Raw genomic sequence first — 19212 nt, 5'->3', positions numbered from 1 at the left:
ATCCATTGGACCAAGGGCCCCAAATTTTGTATATGTAAATAAATTTTCTTGAATTTGACTGTTACGAAAAGACCTCGAACAAAAAGAGATGATATTCTTAGATAGGAAAACACCTCATGAACAAAAAGAGATGATATTCTTAGATAGGAAGACAGGCATGTTAATTTTTTCTATGTTTATTCGACTCGATCATTCTTGTAGATGCTGTATGGCCATTATTTATTGAATTATCTCCTTTTCCTAAAAAAAAAAAAGATGATATTTCTCTGATTTACTGTAAACTACTAACACAATTGTTAAATACGGAATAATTAAAATTAATCAATTGTGTTAAAAATAATTTTTTAAGGCAAAATGTATACTATAATTTTATTTTGAGTGCTCTTCATGTAATGTAACTAATTATCAAGAATTTATATTATGTACTGGTATTTGCATAAGTTAGACTTTTCTCAAAATTTAAAAAGTTATTTAATTCATTAATATAGTATCTTTAAATTTCATAATATGGGATGATTAGTTTTTTTCTTTTCTCAAAATTATGTTTGAAGTTAGACTTTAGTAAATTTTCATGATATAACAATATGAATAAAAAATTATATCAATAAGTTAGATGATAACCTAACATTATTTTAATTATTTTTTTTAGCACTCCCTTTGTTTTTTTATATGTCACTTTTGACTTGGGCACGTACCTTTAAGTGGGTTGACCAGACAGTAAAAATTATTATTTTTAACTTTTTTTTGAATTAAAATTTTGATTATATATTTTTATTTAGAATTTTTTTTAAAAATAATAATTTTAACAATCCGATCAAAACACTTAAAAATATGTCAAAAAATCATACGTCATCAGTTAAAAACAGAGGGAGCAGTAAAAAAGAGCATCAATTGACATGTTAACATCGTTTTGAATATTACTCCCTCCACCCCAATTTAGATGAGACTTTTGCTCATTTCACACATATTAAAAAGTATTAAATGGTTGTTTCTTTTTTCATCTTTGCCCATATTTATTGTGTTGACTTATTTTGTATATTAGGTAGTGGTACATTGGAAAAATAAATATGAGAGGGTAAAGATGAAAGATAGTGGATAAATATGCATTGAAAAGGGAGAAGCTCAATTATTCTGGATCAAATTTTTTGCAAAACGCTCATCTAATTTGGGATGCAGGGAGTATTACGAAAATAACCATGTCCTTTAGTAAAGTCAGAGGGCACTCTTTTGCTAAATGCTGCCATGCTGGTATTTATGAAACATGTCCTTTAAATTGATAAAAAACCCATGCTTGCTGGAAATTCACAATTTTTCATTGATATCTTCAATTCAACCACCGGAACGTCCACGTTCTTGTGGGGCAGATGACAGTGACTGTATGTGTTTATAGTACATGAGAATACAGATGGATCCTTTGGGTTGGGCTTGATTTTTAGTACTACGGAGCCGTTTGGCTGAGTTTAAAAGAAGTGACTTATCAACATATTCTAAATTTGTGCTAGCATTGAGTTTCTTCCGGCCCTTCCAAAAGACCGATCTTACCCTTCCTTCTCTTTACTTACAGTTAGACTACATGTGTATTTTAGACATTTTACTTATCCTTGGATCATCCACCTACAAATGGGTAGAACCCATATCTATTTCAGTTCTTTTTAGTGCTTGGGTTGGATTATCCGTGACCATACGGGTTATAACAGTTTTAAAAAAGCACGTAACTTTCATCTTATTTTTCTCCAACTGCCACCTTTCACGCACAACACTATTATCTTCTCTATCAGTTTGAAATTCAAATTCCTTGATTCGTGGAGGCTTGATTTGATACCTTCCAATCGTAGCCTTGGTTGCAACACTTTCCGGTGGCGTCCTTGCCGGCTTCTTCATCAACATGTCCGGTTGGTTATTTGCCTTCCACAGTTCACATTTATATCATCTTCCTTCACACACTGATGATCTCAACGTCCACTCCGTCTTTTGTCTCCTTCCGGGAGTAATAGTTAGTCTACTGCATACGATCTTCATTATCTTCTAATAATGTCATCTGTGTGTTCTTTGTTGTCAGAAAAACGTCGGCCTGAGCAACGGTGACGTGCAGATCAAAGGCACAATTTCAGAAAACGCGAATCCCAACATTCGAACATCAGGTTTTACGATCAATCTTTCTTGGCTTCACATTCTATGATGTGTCTCATTGGAGCATCATGCAGGTTATGTTGTTGATTAATGAGTATATACATTTAAACTCTGATGCCAATTTATTATGTTTTGGAAATCTGCACGGCGTGTATAACAGGATTGTCTAGCCTTAACACACCTTCTCTGTATAAAGCTCATTCCCCATATGCTTTCAGTAGCGGTCTATCGTCATCGCCAAGTCACGTGAACATCTGGTGTTTTAGATTGTTAACTCCATGTCTATGGTTGATGTTCAAATTGGTGCATGGTTGCGTAACCCGATCCTCTGTCCATTGTATTGAATAGGATATGAAAGCATAGTCACGGATGAAGGCTCATTTTTGACTCCACCGCAGTGGAAGCTACGTGCTCTACAATCTTCAGGTTTGTCTACATTGCCTGTTATCATTTTATCATGGTTCGCGTTTATATTACGGTGACATACAAACTACAATAATATTATGTCAGGAAATACCTATAACAGACCTCTCTCTGGGTAGAATTTTGGAACAAAGAGCAAGTAAAATTAATAAGCAGCATTCCCTTCCCTCAAGTACGCACGTAGAGACATATAGCAACATACTCCATCAGGTTGTAAAGCATGTATATTGTTCATTCATCGTTTAACAAATGAAATGTACATGAGTTCTAATGGGAATTTTTGTTTGTGCTCCATTGTAGATGTATGCTCTTCTGGTAGATCATTCCAGCTGCATGATCATCTCGCACCCAGGAATGGCGTGGCGACGGGGTCCTACCACATTTCCTGCAAAGATAGAAGGCTTGCCACATTTCTTGGTGACTTGAAGTATGCTTACAACTTTGGTCACAATCTGACGAGACTTGCTTCTGCACTTTCTTGCAGCATGGATCTAACTTGGTAATAAAATTTTATGCTATTTCTCACCATTCCCAGTCACTTTTGTAGTCTATCCATCCATCCATAAAACACATGTTCATTGTATTTAATTCAGTTTATTTTATATCATTGATGGGAGCAAGTTTTCTGTTGAATGATATATCCAGACCGACCCATTTTTATAATATAGTCCGTAAGGTTTTTAAAGGAAAGAATTTTAAAGTATTCAGATGAGTATAAGCTCTGTTCTTTTCGTTGATGCTGAAGTAGTCCGAGTTCGAGCATCAGCCTGCAACAGATAATACTATTTGTAAATTGATATTTTCATGTTCACGTTTTCTTAATGCACGATTTGTTAGTTCTATTCATCATATAATTATATTTTTCATATAATGAAAATAAATAATTTTAAATTTATAAATATAATTGAATTATCATCAATTAAAGGAAAAATTTGTAATTTATTGCATTAAGTTATTCAATAATTTTGAATACAATACATTTTTAATATTGAAGTGCCTTTAATATTTGAAAATATAAGTAACATAATTTTATATGATATTTTGATGATAAAGTTTGAGAATTATTTATGACTTTACTATGTTTCTCTACTTAGTATTTTCAATCCAATATATTTTACCAAAATAATATCAATAATGTGTGATTATTTAAATTTTTAATCTCGAGTATAAGTTATAATTTAATACTTGAACAAATATAAGATAGCCAAATATTAAAATTATTTTTCATAATAATTATTATTTTGTAGATTCATTATTTTATTTTCATATAAGAGCTAAAAAATGTGATACTTAAGTTATTTTTGATAATACTTCAACTCTATTGACGTTCTGGAATTTTGATGAAGCATGTGGGTCTTAGAAAATGAAAAATTCTCAACTTCGATACACACATTCATTAGTTAAAACATAGATTATATATTATTTCAATAAAAAAAATAGCTTAATTAAAATTGAATCGCGTTGTATAGGATATGCGAGATGTTGCTAACAAGATGGTGAGAAATCACTTATGATATATTTAACTAATAAATAAATTATTTATTTATATTTGGGAAAAATTTATGTTCCGTATTTTATATAATTTTAGTTTCTTTTTTAAAATTTATATCTATAATATGTAAATAAATATATTTTTTATTTAAAATACTTACAACTTATTTTATATAAAAAACATAAATAAAAAAACAAACATGTCATGAAAATAAAGAGCATAAAGAAAATACTAGACATTGTATGTTATATTTTTTAATTCTTCATTTTTTTTTATTCGTACCAGTCTACAAAATTTATGGTACATGTTTGATGGGCAGAGTTTGATTTTTTGAGATGGTAGTGGAAAAGTCGACAGATTTCACGAATTGTGCACCAAAAAAATTAAAATGATTAAATTATTTTTTATTTTTTTTTTAAATTTTGCATGATTACGTTTCTTGACGTAATTCTATGGTGACTATACCACTTTATTCTTCCAAGAAATCTAAGGATGAAGATGGCACCTAACAACATCACAATTCTCCATTTTGAGGGGTAGAACCTATGAAGGATTTTTTTTTTATTATTTGTCTATTTTTTTTCATTTGAATAGGTCCATGATTGTTTTCGGAAAATGATTGCCGTAGTGTGATGATAAAAGTTTTGTTATATTTTATTTCTACGTGTTTTCGACAAAGTTTGCAGCTGATTTGTTAGACATTATTTTATCTTATTTGAATTGATATGTGTCCACACTACTTTGAGTTATATGTGTGATGCCTAATAATTAATTATTTACATATTATTATGAGAAATAATTTATGACTGTGATATCTCTCACTAATATAATTTTTTGTCATTCAAATATAAATATAATTAAACTGAATAGAGCATAAAAAAATTTCGTGTGCGAAGCACGGGCATAAAGCTAGTTGATTAAAGTAAAGAAGTGGATTAAAAATGAGAAGTTGGTTTAAGATTTATAAGTTATTATAAGTGTTTGGATACCGTGACTTATAAGTTTTATAAGTTTTTTAAGTGTTTGGATAACTTAACCTATAAGTTGGTATAGTTTCATAGTTTTGTAATATAATTATTTGATATTTACGAAATAAATTGATGAAAATATTATTAGATTAATATTTATTATATAAAAAATGATTTATGGTTTGCTTTGTTTCTCATTTTGATATAAATATATTTGAGTATTTTATAAAATTGAAGACAAAAATTTAAATAAAAAAATCATATATTCAATCACATCTGGAAGGAGATAACATGAGCAGAGGAATAAAAAAAACAAAAGAAATCAAAAGGAAGCAGCGGATGAAGTATAAGCTGAGCAACGAAAAAAAGCCATACTCAGTAGCTTTTTTCCGGGCTTTTTCTACTTTTTTTAAGTGACTGTGATCAATTGCCAGTAGAAGAAAAAGAGTGGGCTTCTGAGCTTAAAAGCTCAGAAGTTCACTTCCCAAACACCAGCTACGACTTTAGGTAACTTATCTGAATTTAAAATAAACGGAAATATTAGTGAGAAACAAATTAAGATTTATAAGTGATTAAAGTGTTTGGAAAATAAATATAAGTCGTGAAATAAAAGTTAACATTTTTAACTCTTTACAAATTCTTTTTGACTTTTTACACAAACGATACAAATAAGTGATTTTAACTCATAGATCCAAATGCAGAACGAGTGAAAGGTTAGGAACTTAGGTGTTCTACTAAGTGTTCGTGACAAAATACAACACTATTTTTTTTAATTATTAATTGTTGAAACTCTGTGTGTTAAAAGATCATTATTATTCGTAAGATTAAAATTATTAAAAATATCTTATTTTAGTTACCCATGATTATCTTGATTTAGTCAAGTGTAGCAGAAAAAAAATTAAAAAACAGGAGACAAAATTGAAATCAAACCTAAAGACCAGGTACATTGAGAAACACTGTAATAAATTACTCTATGTAAAGAGTTTGAGAATGGTCTTAGAGCAAGTCCAACAATGTCCTAGCAAATGCCCTATAAATATAATAAAATAATGTGTCCTAGTGATTTAGGACATCATCTTCATATATCAACTCCAACAACATGCCTCATTATTGTGCCTTATTATTAAAATATTAATATATTTAAATTGTTATTGGAGGGAAATGAAAAGGAGAGAAGAGAGAGATGTAGTGGAATGGTAGGAAACTATTTTTTTATTGAATAGGGCATGCATATTGGTGCCTCAAAAATAAGGCAATTGTTACATGTCCTAGTGTTTTAAGGCACCACTAGGACATTGTTGGAGCATTGATTTGCTTCACATGCCTTATATTTTGATTTAGGACATTAATATAGGGCACTCTTGGACTTGCTCTTACCCTGCACAAAGTTCTGACAAGCACTCGAAAAAAGAAGACTCTTTTCCTTGCCTGATAAACTGAGAATCACTCACGTGATCACGACCCATTTGTGTCCCCACTTTTCTTGTCTTTGTTTCAATTTTTGTATGGATTTACGCGCTCACACACAAACACACACATACTCTATTATGATCTCTTAACTCTAGGAGTACTGTTTATTCTCTCCTGCTGGAATTTATCACACTTTTTATAAACCCTTTTTACCGTTTGGTGTTTTTCACTCCCCAGATCTGCCTTTACACTGCTAGGTATGTGTTTTTTCTCTTCTCATTATGTTATTCAGTCTTGTGGGTTGTTGGGTTTTGTTTAAATTTTTGAATTTTGACCTTTTTTGTGCTCAATTCGTGAAGTTCTGGCATGTGGGTATGTGAGAATTTGTGTTTTTGTGCACTTTTTAAGGGTTTATTGTGATTAGTAGCTGGATTTGCTGTTGTGGGTAGGTGTAGTTATGTGCATTTGTGAGATCTTTGTATTTAAGTTAATTTTTCTTGTGACTTTAATTTATGTTTTGGTACTTTGTTATTTACTGCATTTGTCTGTTATGGATCAGTAACTTACATTTTGAGCTTATGGGTTGTTAACTTGTTATAAAGTTTAAAAGCGGTGGTGTAGCCAAATGTCTACTGTTATTTATTTTTGTAATTGCTCCTTTATGATGTTTTGAAGTTATCTGAAAGTCATTAAATTCTTTATTTTGTTGGAAATTTAGGAGAATGGGTTTTATGTCTCAGAAGATATTCCCAGCATGTGGGAACATGTGTGTTTGTTGCCCGGCTTTGAGATCACGATCTCGACAACCAGTTAAGAGATACAAGAAGTTGCTTGCTGAGATCTTCCCTAAATCACCTGTGAGTATGCACATTGTTAATTTCTTTGAAGTACAGTCTTAGATTCTGCTTCCATTGCCATGTTTTAAACATGTCAATATGTCATGTCTATCTCTGTCTTCGGGAACAAGGAGGATTTGTCAATAGCCTAGTGGCACCAATTATTCCATTCCTTCATCCTCATGCCACCTACCCGTATAACTAAAAACTTACTGAAATATATGTAACATCCCCCCCTTCTCCAAAGAAAAAGAAAAGAGCTTTAGAATCACATGCACATCACGCTATGGTGTATTCTAGCACAAAAAACCATGTACTCAGAACTGTGGAGTTGGTAATGCTGTAACTACTGGTTGGTTCACATGGCCCTTTACTACTTTGGCATTGTTTTTATCGGGTGTTAGTTGTAAATAGGCTATATTACTAACACTTGGAGGCTTGACGGGTTATCTAGATTGTGGACAGAGGACATTCATCACGGGTTCCAGAATGCTTCACATGCATTCTTCGCTACTTCTGAAAGTAGAGCTTATATTGATGTTATTATATTTCAACTCGTCGATTTCATATATACACTTTGATGTGCAGGATGCCTCTCCTAATGATCGCAAAATTCTCAAGTTATGTGAATATGCTGCAAAAAACCCTTTCAGGATCCCGAAAGTATAAATGCTATTTTTAGCATCTTACTCTAAACATAGTGAATTAATTTTTTTGGCAATAATGAAATTAAATTGCACTGCTAATGATTTGTTCACATTGTTTGTCTCTACTAGATTGCAAAATATCTCGAAGAAAGATGCTGCAAAGAATTGCGGTCCGAGCACATTAAATATGTCAAAATCGTGTCAGAGGTGTACAATAAATTGCTCTCCATTTGCAAGGAGCAAATGTAAGTTATGCTGTTCCTTAAATGGTTGCTTTAGTTTTACTTCTGGTTTCTTGTACTCGTTGCTTAAGGAAGGCCTGAGAAGTGGGATGCTTGTTCAGCTGTTGTAGTATCAAGCATCTACTCAAATTTGAGCTTCACCTAACATTTTGTTTGTATACTCTTCATGTAAGCACACTTTGTTAGCAATGAATACCTCCAGAAAGTAATAAAACAATAAATAAACAGTGCACAGGTGTACTTAAGTTCGTAGTGAAGGCCAAGTTAAACCACATAAAACACAAACTCAAATTAGTAAATTATTTGTCCAAGAAAATGCAACAAGTAAATTAATTAAATAAATAACATGAGAGCAAAAATTAAAATAAGAAGAAACTAGGTGAACAGATGTCATTGGGTTATTACGATATTGACATCTTAAAAGTTAAAACTTACAAAACACTTCTGATGCATCTTTAGCATTAGTTTGAACAATGAAGAAACCAAAGCGAATGTTGCACTTGGTACGATGGTGAAGTGTGTATTTGCTATTGGCTAGGTCACATGTTCAAATTTTAGTAAACAACAGAAGGTAAGACTTTTTATGCTGAAATTCACAACACCAGTTGCTCATGGGGCCTTGCGAACATTGGAGCTATGACCTATGTGGATTATGTTCTTAAATTTGTATATGAGAGTAGATCTTCACTGTATGATTGACGTCATTTGCAGACCCGAGTCCATTTTTCTGTTAACTGCATGATTATAAATATAAAAGACAACCTATGAAGCATAAATTTAAAATTAATGATAAAACAATAATATTATAAATACAAAGTTTTACTCTAATAACGTTATCTCCAGTCACTTGGTTCTGTTTGGAAACTGAAACTAGAGATGAGATTTAATTATGATTATGTGTTGCGTTCAAGTATGTATATTTTTATTAAGAACTGTTATATGAGTATGGCTGTTCGGTGAAATGATATAATGCAGAGTGCTATAAGAAGTGTCTGATTATATGCAGACATTCAATGAACACAACCGCATATCGTGTACGGATATTAGAAGACAAAACAACTACTTAACACTGTTTTATTTGAAATCCTTACTCGATCAAGCATGCTTAGCACTTACGTAAATAAAAAAAGTGTTAATTTTTGGAATGCCCTGTTGCGGTACCGAAGGGAAATAAAGTGCATTTAGAGTGGTCGGAAATGGTACTTTGTTGTTAAAAGTATTGCTGAAGAGGTTTTCACGGTCAATTAGGAGGTATATATTGAACAGAGGAGATTATAAATAGAGAAAATTTTGAGATAGCAATTGCAGATAGTTTCATTATTAATATTTTTCAATTTTTAAACCCCACTTTTTCAGATCTAACAAAGGTACAATCTCACAATCTAAAACATATAGCAAGAGATGAAAAGTTGCAGGGAGCATTGACTATCAGTTGACATGAAATTTATCACATTGAAATCTTAACCTTGCCTAATTTATTCCTTATCTAATAAACTCAATAATGAAGTGCCGATCAAGGATGTTCTGATTCTATTATGTTTAATATTTTGCAGGGCGTATTTTGCTGTCAATTTACTGAATCTAGTAATTGAACTGTTGGATAACTCTAAACGGAATATGGTTCAGATGATTGGATGTCAAACCTTGACAAGATTCATATATAGTCAGGTAAAAGTGTCACCTATGTTTTGTTTTAATAATTTTTCTTGGGTAGGTTCTAGACAACTGATGTATGTTTATATAACTTGGCAAAATGTTCTGCTAGTATCAACATTTATGATCTCTAAACATTTTATCCTCAACTACTTTTTCTTTATCATTATTATATTAAAGAGTTTAACTTTATAGTACCACATGCTGGAGTCCATATCACATCTACATGTTAATGGCAAAAATCAGACATATTTTGATTTTCTTCTCTTTTAGAATTTAGTGGAATAATTATTGGATGCCATGAAAAGCACATTATGAAGGCCTGACTCTGAAAGTGTTATATGAAAATTATATGTACAATTGATGCTTAATAGTCCAGTCTCTCACTGCACGCACTCATACTTAGACCAAGTATGCACTTCTCCTGATATGCAGGGCAGATTTCTCATTTACGTGTTTTAGACAAGTGTTGCAAATCAGGCTTTGTAATTCATATAATGAATAATAGTAAATAAATATAATACATTGTAATTGTTTGTACTTCATCTTAAACGATAGAGGTATTCATGTGTAAAAACTGATAGATTAGCTCTATTTGAACTTTATTTGAAATTTTGTCATGTGTGGGCAGGTGGATGGAACATACACACATAATATTGAGAGTTTGGTACCCAAAGTATGTTTACTTGCACATCAGACTAGTGAAGAACATCAAAACCGCTGTTTGCAGGCATCAAGCTTACAGTGCATTTCATCAATGGTACCTACAAGCTAGAGATTTTTTACTGTTTACTGGTGAAGTACTGAAGTAGCCTTAATGCCTACTTCATTTTCGTCACTTGTTTTGCTGCTGCTATCATCATTATGTACATGCTTATCTGGCATTTTTCCTCTGCAGGTTTGGTATATGGCAGAATTTTCACACATTTTTGTCGAATTTGATAAGGTTTGTGTATTTTATTTTGATTACCTATTATCATTGAATCCGTTTACTAATCTGTAGATACTTCGACGAAGGAACACTCTGACTATGAAAGTTAATATGTCATCAAAATAGTAGTTCGTATTTCCTCACAAAATTTAGAGTGCCAAATTGATGCCTTGTTTCCAATATATTACATAAACTCTTTCATACCTAATTTGTTTTATTAAGGTCTTTGTAAATCATTTGGTGAGATTTGTCATTTATTCTTTTACTAAATAAATATATGGTTGTAGAATCTGCTTAATCTAACGAGTAAATGATGCTAGTAGGATATTAAAATGTTACATTAACCTGCTGCAAAAAGTGTATATTCTGCAATGCTGCGCTAGTTGGGTTGCATTATGTCTTTAAGATATAGCTCGTCACGACAACTGTTTACTTGGCCTGAGTATTGTGTTGGGGCATTCATTAAGCTAAAAAGAAAAGAGAACATTAAAGTTGCGGAGTTTGTATATACTGTATAATCTGCTTTTTATTTCCTAATTACAATCTTATTTAAATAAAATTATGCTTTCAGCCTCATTACCTTATAAATCCTATGTGGAATTGTGGATCTTGTAGCATCTTCACTGATGTCTATTGTTTAAACTGCAGATTGTAAAAGCTATTTTGGATAACTATGAGACTGATAGAAGTAGTGAAGGAGATGTTGCTAGAAGGGAGGCAAATCATAATTGGGTGAATGAAGTTGTTCGATGTGAAGGACAAGGTGGTGCTGGAGCTGGAAATGAAATAAATGCTAGCTGTGTGATCATCAGGCCTCGACCAGAAAAGAGAGACCCTTGTCTTTTAACTAGGTCAGAGTCATGTTAACCTAGATTTATAACCTCTCCATGCCAAAAAGTATGCATACATGTCATTCTTTGAAGCCTGCTTATGGTTCTTGATATAGTTATATCTTATCCTCTGCAGAGAAGAGGTTGAGACTCCAAAAGTATGGGTTCAAATATGTCTGCAACGGATGGTTGAACTGGCGAAAGAGAGTACAACAATGCGGCTAATTTTGGATCCAATGTTTGTCTATTTTGACATGGGTCAGCATTGGGTTGGTAGACATGGATTAGCCCTGATGGTTCTGTCTGATATGTCATACTATATGGAGTATCCAGGTAAGTTATTTATATGTTCTGTGTTGCTTACATTTAATTGATATGCCAAGACCAAAGTGTAGTCTTGATTTTTCCTTTTTAAATAAAATATATGTAATTAAAAGCACACTTTGCTTTTAAATGTTTGATTGCCTCCTAATTCTTATCCTCATCAAGTTATAGAGCCTGCTGGTTTATGGTAGTTAAACTACTTATACTGGTTTGATTAATCCTCCTTGAAACTGCTAGTTTATGGTGTTTGAACAACTTTGTTTGTGTTCAGGATCAAACTAATTTACTTGTGGCGTTTTAAGGATCTTGACCTGGATATATTATTTTGATGCTCGTTTTTCATTGCAGGGCATCAGCAATTTCTTTTAACTGCTGTTGTTCGTCATTTGGACCATAAAAATGTCTCGCATGATCCCAAAATTAAATCTGATATCATCCAAACTGCTACTGCTTTGGCTCGGCAAATTAGGTCCAGTGTTGTACTTTCGGACATTGGTTTTGTGAATGACCTCTGCAGGCATATGAGGAAAAGCCTTCAAGCATCAGTGGATTCAGTGGGGGAACAAGAGTTAAACTTGAATATCATCCTACAAAATTCTATTGAGGATTGCTTACTTGAAACAGCCAGAGGGGTATACACCATTACAATTTATACATTATTTTCCCTTGCTTAAAAATTCTAATTACTTATTTTTTCGAATATCTCTATCAGATCGCTGATGTGCGGCCACTATTTGACATGATGGCGATAAGTCTGGAGAGTCTTCCAATAACTAGGGTTTATGCAAGGGCAACAATTCGATCCTTAATGGTTGTTGCGGATATGATATCATTAGCAACTTCAAAATCACAGCAAGTAAGATAAGCCTGTCTTGGCACGTAAAATTGATACAATCAATTAAAAAGCATACGAAAGTGACACTTGATGGTTATGCCTCTTGTATAGGTTAATTACAACTAGATCAATGCATTAAGTTCTTTTACATATGTAATAAATGTAACAAGATGCATCATATCTCTTGCCCAATAAGATGCATCCCATTTATTCTCCATGTCAATAAATGCCATATGCATTTTTTTTCACGTTTCAAGCCTCTTTCTTAGTGGTTTAGTTTGGACAATAAGAGCATCTCCAATGAGGTTGGCTAAGATGGTTTGCTAAAATTATAGTAAATACTGATTATGTCAAGTTTGTCGAATCCGTAAGACATTGTGGTTCGATGGTACTGACTATATTGATTGGTATCAATATTTTAGGTTGTTATAAATAGAATATATCGCTTTAATATGGTAAGAAATGATGTGGAATCTTCTTAAGAGGCCCTAGAGGTTCGACAAATATATCCAACATGAGGAGGTTGACTAAAACTTCAGATAAGGGGAAGGCCCCATTGGAGTTGATTCTTTTCACATAATCTCTATAATTTTTTTTTTTATCTATAGTATATATATGATTACTTCTAAGGTTTCTTTGTGGTTATTGATGCTGAGATGCTGTAACCTAAACACTTAATTCCTTCTCGGCTTTTAACGACTCTAACTTAGAACATGATGGTGGATGCACACTGTAATGAACATAAGTGTGTGATCAACTGCTCATGAGTACACCTCATTACAATTTTTGTGATGTTATTAGCTTAGCTAAATATGAAGACGCAAAATGAAAGAATATTGTTAATGGATCATAGTATTCCTTACCAGGCTAATAAAGTCCCCTTGATTATGTTATATTGTGATACGAGCTGAGCAATTTCTATTTCCTACAATTAAGTTACAATCTTTTGGTTTTATTGTCAAGTTTCAACATTCTTAATAGTTAGTAACAACTTACACACTAAAAGAATATGTAAGACTTAATATCACTGAAAAAAACCTATGGCCTTGTAACTTGTCAGAATAACAGTCATTCACCCTTTAATATTATTCTTTATCAGCTCATATGTGTGCCATTCAAGAAATGCTTCTAATACTTCATTGATTTTATGTGGCTATCTATAATTTATTTGGATGACTATCTTCGTTTGTAGGTCCTCATTAACCTGTGAAATTGCTTCTTCGGTACAACAATTTAATGTCTTTTTTCACTTTGTTTCTTTATAGGTGTTTCCGGAGGCTCTTCTTGTTCAACTTTTGAAAGCGATGTTGCATGCAGATCTTGAAGTTCGTGTGGGAGCACACCATATATTTTCTGTTTTGCTCATCCCTAAGTCGAACCATCATGGATATGATAATTCTACTCGCACAAGGAGATGGCGTTCTAGTACTGAATCTGCTTCTGCTTCGGCTTCAATTTCAAGTCTACTTGAGAAGCTAAGAAGAGAAAAGGATGGAAATAAAGGTGAAAAGGATGGAAATAAAGTAGAAAAGCAAGGAAGTAATGCTCAAGATTGTTTAAAGGAAAGAGACAATGCTGAAGAAGATTGGAAACAGGGATGGGCTCGCAAGAATTCCCCTAATTTGCACACTTTGAGCACTATTATCGACAGGACTGCTGGGTCGAATAGCTCGGCAGAGGCAGTAAGCTTCTTTCTCCTTTTGTAGTTTTAGGATTATTGTAGTGCGTGACTTGATGCAATAACACAATTTTTTTTTTTCAATACAGGAACCACCTGTCGTGACATTGAATGAGGATCAAATAACTCAGTTGTTATCTGCTTTTTTCCTACAAGCAAATCTCTCGGATAATTTACCTTCAGATATTGAAGCAATAGCCCACTCGTTCTGCTTGACGCTTCTATCATCTCGCCTCAAGGTAAACCTTTTTGACCACGTCAAAAATATTTATATATTTTGCCTGTGTATTTCACAAAGTAATGTTAAACGGAGAAATGGATCCGGACCATGGTTCCATGTAATCAGTATTGACCTTTTTTTTTTCTTGTTGGAGGTTGCCACTCTCATGGTGATTTTTTTTTGTAGTATATTATACTCTTCTTTCTCCATTGATATCAATAGTCTTCTTAAGTGTCTTAACTTGTTAATTTACAGAGCTCCAGTGGCAATCTTGTGGTTCGCTTCTTTCAGCTCCCTCTATCACTTAGGAAGTTATCACTAGACCCCGACCATGGTAATTGAAATTGCATCTGTATTCACCAACTTTTAGAATTTTTTATAAAAAAATGATATATACCTTTGACCCTTTTTAATATTTTCTCAGGAATCTTTTCTTCGGTTTACCAGAGATCACTCCTGATTTTGTCAACTGCAATGTTGCAACTTGCTGCGAAACTTTATCAGATTCCTCATGTGAATGATCTACTAAAGTCGTCTCTGAGATACGATGTATGTTTAATTACAGATCAAAAGCAACATGTCTTCACTATAATTCTGTAGCATGGTGGAGATATTTTTATGTTTTTAGTTTGAGGTTTTATCTTTTGTCATCACTTTTAGACTTTTACACTTTGAATTACTAGTTAGATGCACACAAGTTAATTGTAGGATTTGAACAACCAGAGATTCAGTTAGTTACTAGGAAGTTGCATGGATATTTATTGTACCACAGAACAGAAGACTGCCTAGTAATGACGAAACTAAAGATATAATTGTCTCATTGCGAACAAACTTTAATATTGTTCATAGGCTAAATTCCGCTCGCATTTTGTTCACGTCTTATTTCTTCTATGGTGATGTAATATTTTATCTTGAATTTACGAGAATGTATTAGTCAAGAATCTATACAATTCGTTGTGTGCATGTGTGCTGTATTTGCTTTTCTGCTGGGTTCTTGATATTAATTGAAGTAATTGGGCTAATGTTATGTGTATTATCTATTGCAATCTGCAAACTCAGTATCTACCTTGCTTGTATACAGGTTGACCCATATGTCGGTATCAGTAATGACTTTCAAGTCTTCGTAAAGCCTCTGGTTAATGTGGGTGAATATGGGTCTTCCGGTGATAATCAAGGAGCTTCCTTTTTGCTGTCTGAGTTACGGAAGAATATATTTGAATCTGAGAATATTATGCTGGATATTCTATCCCAGAGTTTATCTAAAATTACCAAGGTCTGGAGGAAGTTTATCATAAATTCTTCGTTTATATCTGAGAATAGGATAGGAAATATCGCTTGAAGGGCAGCATTAAAATCAAGCATAAAATTTTCTATCCTATTCTTGTCGGTGTCAAATATGAAATATATAATACTTACGTCTATACATGGTTTTCTTAGATGGAGGCAAATGACCTTGTCCAGCAGCTTTCAGAAGGGTTTGTACCCGATGACACATTCATGTTTGGTCCACAATCTATGATTGACATGGATCATGTTCAGGCATTTGCACGTTCGAAGGGATCCCTTTCTTTTGATGGGGTATACATTAAGTTCTCTATGCTCTTAAGTAAAATTGTCAAACAATGGGTTGAAGTGCTATGCCTTAGACCTGATTCATCTTTCACACATACTGTATATAAGTATCAGTCGCTTATGCATTTGTCCCTTATGTTGCAGGATTTTCCCAGCGATTCATCAGGTGACGATGATGTAACAAGTGAATCCTCTGTTGCTGACTTCACCAATTTTATACCCAAATTGCCTGCTTCCCCTTCCATGTCTCACATTATCAGCATTGGGCAGCTTTTGGAATCGGTAACTCCTTTCTTCTATTTCCCATCTCTTATTTATGCATGTTACTCAATTAGATTATTCATTAGATTCATTAGAAGTAAGTAAAAACAATGGTATATCTGCTTTAGAAATATTTTTAGAATTTCTTGCGCGGCAACTAGTCTCAGCTGTGAGTAATTGATTAATGTGTTTGACATACACTATGCCTGGAAGGTAACTGATGTTTAATGTGATTCAATTACAGTTTCACCTGGCCAATTGCCATTGTTATACACAAGTGTTTCTGTTTATGGTTGCAACAAGACAGTGTTTGGTTCACTACTTGTAGCTAACGAGAAATTAATTGCATTTTATGTTCTTAGTATATGTTGATCTGTCTGAGGATTGAGACAATGGTTGGGACCAAATAAATTTGAAGAAATATATATCTGGACGCGCTCATTTAGCTAAAATTAATCTTTATTTGTTTTTGGGTTCATAGCTTAGTATTTGAGCAGGTGCATAGAACAGAACAGATAACATAAGTTGTAACTTCAGATTTTTTTCATATATAGTGAAGTCGATCTGATTGGCTTCTGCTATACATCTATTTTTGTAGTTTAATCAAGCAGTCATATATTCTTTGTGCTTGCTCTACAAAATTATCTGAAGTGCCAACTGCATGATACTACATTACACTTAGTTCTGTTCGATATATTGTCCTTCAAAGACCTAAAATTTATTTTGTAGGTTCTACAGCCAAATTTAGGAGATGTCCCATTAGCTGAACTTGTATTTTCACAAGCAATTGTTGTCAATATTATGGTTTAACGTGGTTTCAGGCACTTGAAGTAGCTGGTCAAGTTGCTGGAACAACCGTCTCAACTTCACCCCTTCCGTTCAGTGCCATGGCTAGCCAATGTCAAACTCTGGGTACAGACACAAGAAAAAAGCTCACGAACTGGCTATCTAGTGAGAATCATCAGCAGATGAAATCAATTTCTCCTATTACAACGATTCCTGTTGATGAGCAATCTTCATTTAGCAAGGTAATATATTGAATTAAGCCTTGCAGTTGCAAATCTGCAATGGCAATAGTTTTTTTTTTTTTTTTATGTTCAATTTGTTAAAGCTAGAGATGCAGTCAATAATGTTCAGATCAATTAATATGGTGCTCCTAGTATATAAAATAGTTTTTAGTTATATATACTCTGTAATAGACTTTAAATTTTTGTGGTTTTCCAAAAGTTCTACAATCTCAGGATGCAAAGCTACACATGATTTAAAAATATTTACAGCATATACTCCGTTTCTGTTATATATGGTCTCATTTAATCGTCAATACGTGCAGATAATGGGTGAAGACGAACCTGTTGGTGGAGCTTTGTTGACAATGGAGTCGAGGTTGGCTCTGAGGTTGCCTCCTGCTAGTCCTTTCGACAACTTCCTTAGAGCAGCTAGACAGCACTAGAAGTAGAGGCTCAATCCACCTTTAACTCTGCAAGATTACTTCTCCAGTCAATTAGTTGTATAGTCCTTTTTATCACGTTGCACTAGCTGTCTTAGCCCTGTATTCGACATCCTGAAATTCTAACTTGTTGCTTGTATTATCCTGATTTAATGCAGAACTTGAGCTTAGGACAAATTTAGCTGTTTGTATAAAATTTAAATATATTAGATTTTATGTATCTGAAATATTAAAATTTGACCTTTTAATTTTCTTATTGCACAAATTATTCATAGAAAAGGTATGCATCACTCTCTTAGGTTGTGTTCATTTGGAGTGAACGGAACGGAGGGAGAATGAAATGAATTTTGTACTCGAAATTGGTGTTGATCAAAAAAACTGTATATAATTTTCATTCCTTCAATCATTCCAACATTACTATTTTAACTATAACTCTAACTCACATGTTGAATGCTCATTCTATTTCAACATCATGTCTCTTAACAATTTTTCTCATAAAAAAATTAACTACACTCATAGTTTGTCACTATTATGAATTATCTCATACTTTCTTTTTTCTCCTTAAAACTTGTATATAATTTTTCATTCCATTCTCTCCTCATTCCATGAAGTGAACACAACCTTAGAGTTATGATGAATGAATAAATATCGAAGTTATCCTCGTTGGTTTTTATCCTCCTATTGATGAAGATGCGAAGAAAGAAGAAGGGGATTTGCAATCGTATACTTAAGATCAAACATTATTTATATTTTAAAATCAAACATTATTAATATTTTAAAATCAAACATGATTTATATTTGGGAAAATAGATTTTTTGCCACCTAACTTATTATTTGTTTAGAAACCTACCACTGAACTATAATTTTTTTCTTTTTTGTCACTAATGTTAGGTTCGGATTCTTTTTTGTCACTAATGTTAGGTTCGGATTTTTTTTTGTCACTAACGTTAGGTTCGGATTTGATTATTAACACTATGTTATTTTTTTTAGAGTTAATTGCATTCGGCACCCCTTTGATTTCAACATGTTGCACATTGCACCTAATAGTTTTGGAATAAACACTATGCAGCCCCTTACTTTTAACCCGTAGACACTTTGCATCCTTTTCATTATCTTCTGCCGTTATCGACTTATCGTTAACTTTTGAAGAGGCATTTTGAGAAATTTTATTATATTTAATTAAAATCAGACTTTTATTTAAATTTTCCGACCATCTAAACGATATTTTTCGGAAATCTATTTTTCGGTAGTCTGCAATATAATAGTGATATGTGTCTATATCTTTATATGTAGTACTCCATCTGGTAACCATG

The 19212-nt window shown here is 32.9% G+C and overlaps 1 protein-coding gene and 1 long non-coding RNA gene across 4 annotated transcripts; both read left to right on the top strand.

Moving 5' to 3' along the window:
* Positions 1-1612: 1612 nt before the first annotated feature.
* On the top strand, positions 1613-3193 carry LOC108195664 (uncharacterized). 2 transcript variants are annotated; one of them, XR_001801562.2, is made up of 5 exons: positions 1616-1892; positions 2060-2141; positions 2291-2556; positions 2641-2763; positions 2854-3193. It is a non-coding gene; the product is annotated as an uncharacterized LOC108195664 (long non-coding RNA). The 2 variants fall into 2 exon arrangements; XR_001801561.2 differs by having other exon boundaries at positions 1613-1892; positions 2060-2556.
* Positions 3194-6477: 3284 nt separating this feature from the next.
* Positions 6478-18147, top strand: LOC108196372 (protein SEMI-ROLLED LEAF 2). Of its 2 annotated transcripts, XM_017363629.2 has the most exons (20): positions 6478-6680; positions 7142-7280; positions 7848-7922; positions 8036-8151; positions 9702-9816; positions 10433-10561; positions 10700-10747; positions 11381-11583; positions 11699-11895; positions 12235-12518; positions 12599-12742; positions 13987-14403; positions 14489-14638; positions 14875-14953; positions 15044-15168; positions 15701-15892; positions 16057-16197; positions 16336-16473; positions 17274-17480; positions 17783-18147. In XM_017363629.2, exons 2-20 carry the CDS (start codon positions 7146-7148, stop codon positions 17900-17902), a joined length of 3015 nt encoding a protein of 1004 aa, XP_017219118.1. In that variant the 5' UTR covers positions 6478-6680; positions 7142-7145; the 3' UTR covers positions 17903-18147. The 2 variants fall into 2 exon arrangements, with proteins under 2 accessions (XP_017219118.1, XP_063937421.1); XM_064081351.1 differs by lacking the exon at positions 7848-7922 and having other exon boundaries at positions 6538-6680.
* Positions 18148-19212: the final 1065 nt, after the last annotated feature.

This window comes from Daucus carota, chromosome 7 (genome assembly GCF_001625215.2).
Source record: "Daucus carota subsp. sativus chromosome 7, DH1 v3.0, whole genome shotgun sequence".
Classification (NCBI taxonomy): Eukaryota; Viridiplantae; Streptophyta; class Magnoliopsida; order Apiales; family Apiaceae; genus Daucus; species Daucus carota.
This window is presented reverse-complemented; position numbering and strand designations above follow the sequence as displayed.

Bases quoted from the DNA above. Each gene is read 5' to 3' on its own strand.
- LOC108196372 (XM_017363629.2), top strand. From the start codon at position 7,146: ATGGGTTTTATGTCTCAGAAGATATTCCCAGCATGTGGGAACATGTGT. The intron at 10,748-11,380 runs GTTTGTGTATTT...TTTAAACTGCAG, and splicing joins TTTTTGTCGAATTTGATAAG to ATTGTAAAAGCTATTTTGGA. The intron at 12,743-13,986 runs GTAAGATAAGCC...GTTTCTTTATAG, and splicing joins CAACTTCAAAATCACAGCAA to GTGTTTCCGGAGGCTCTTCT.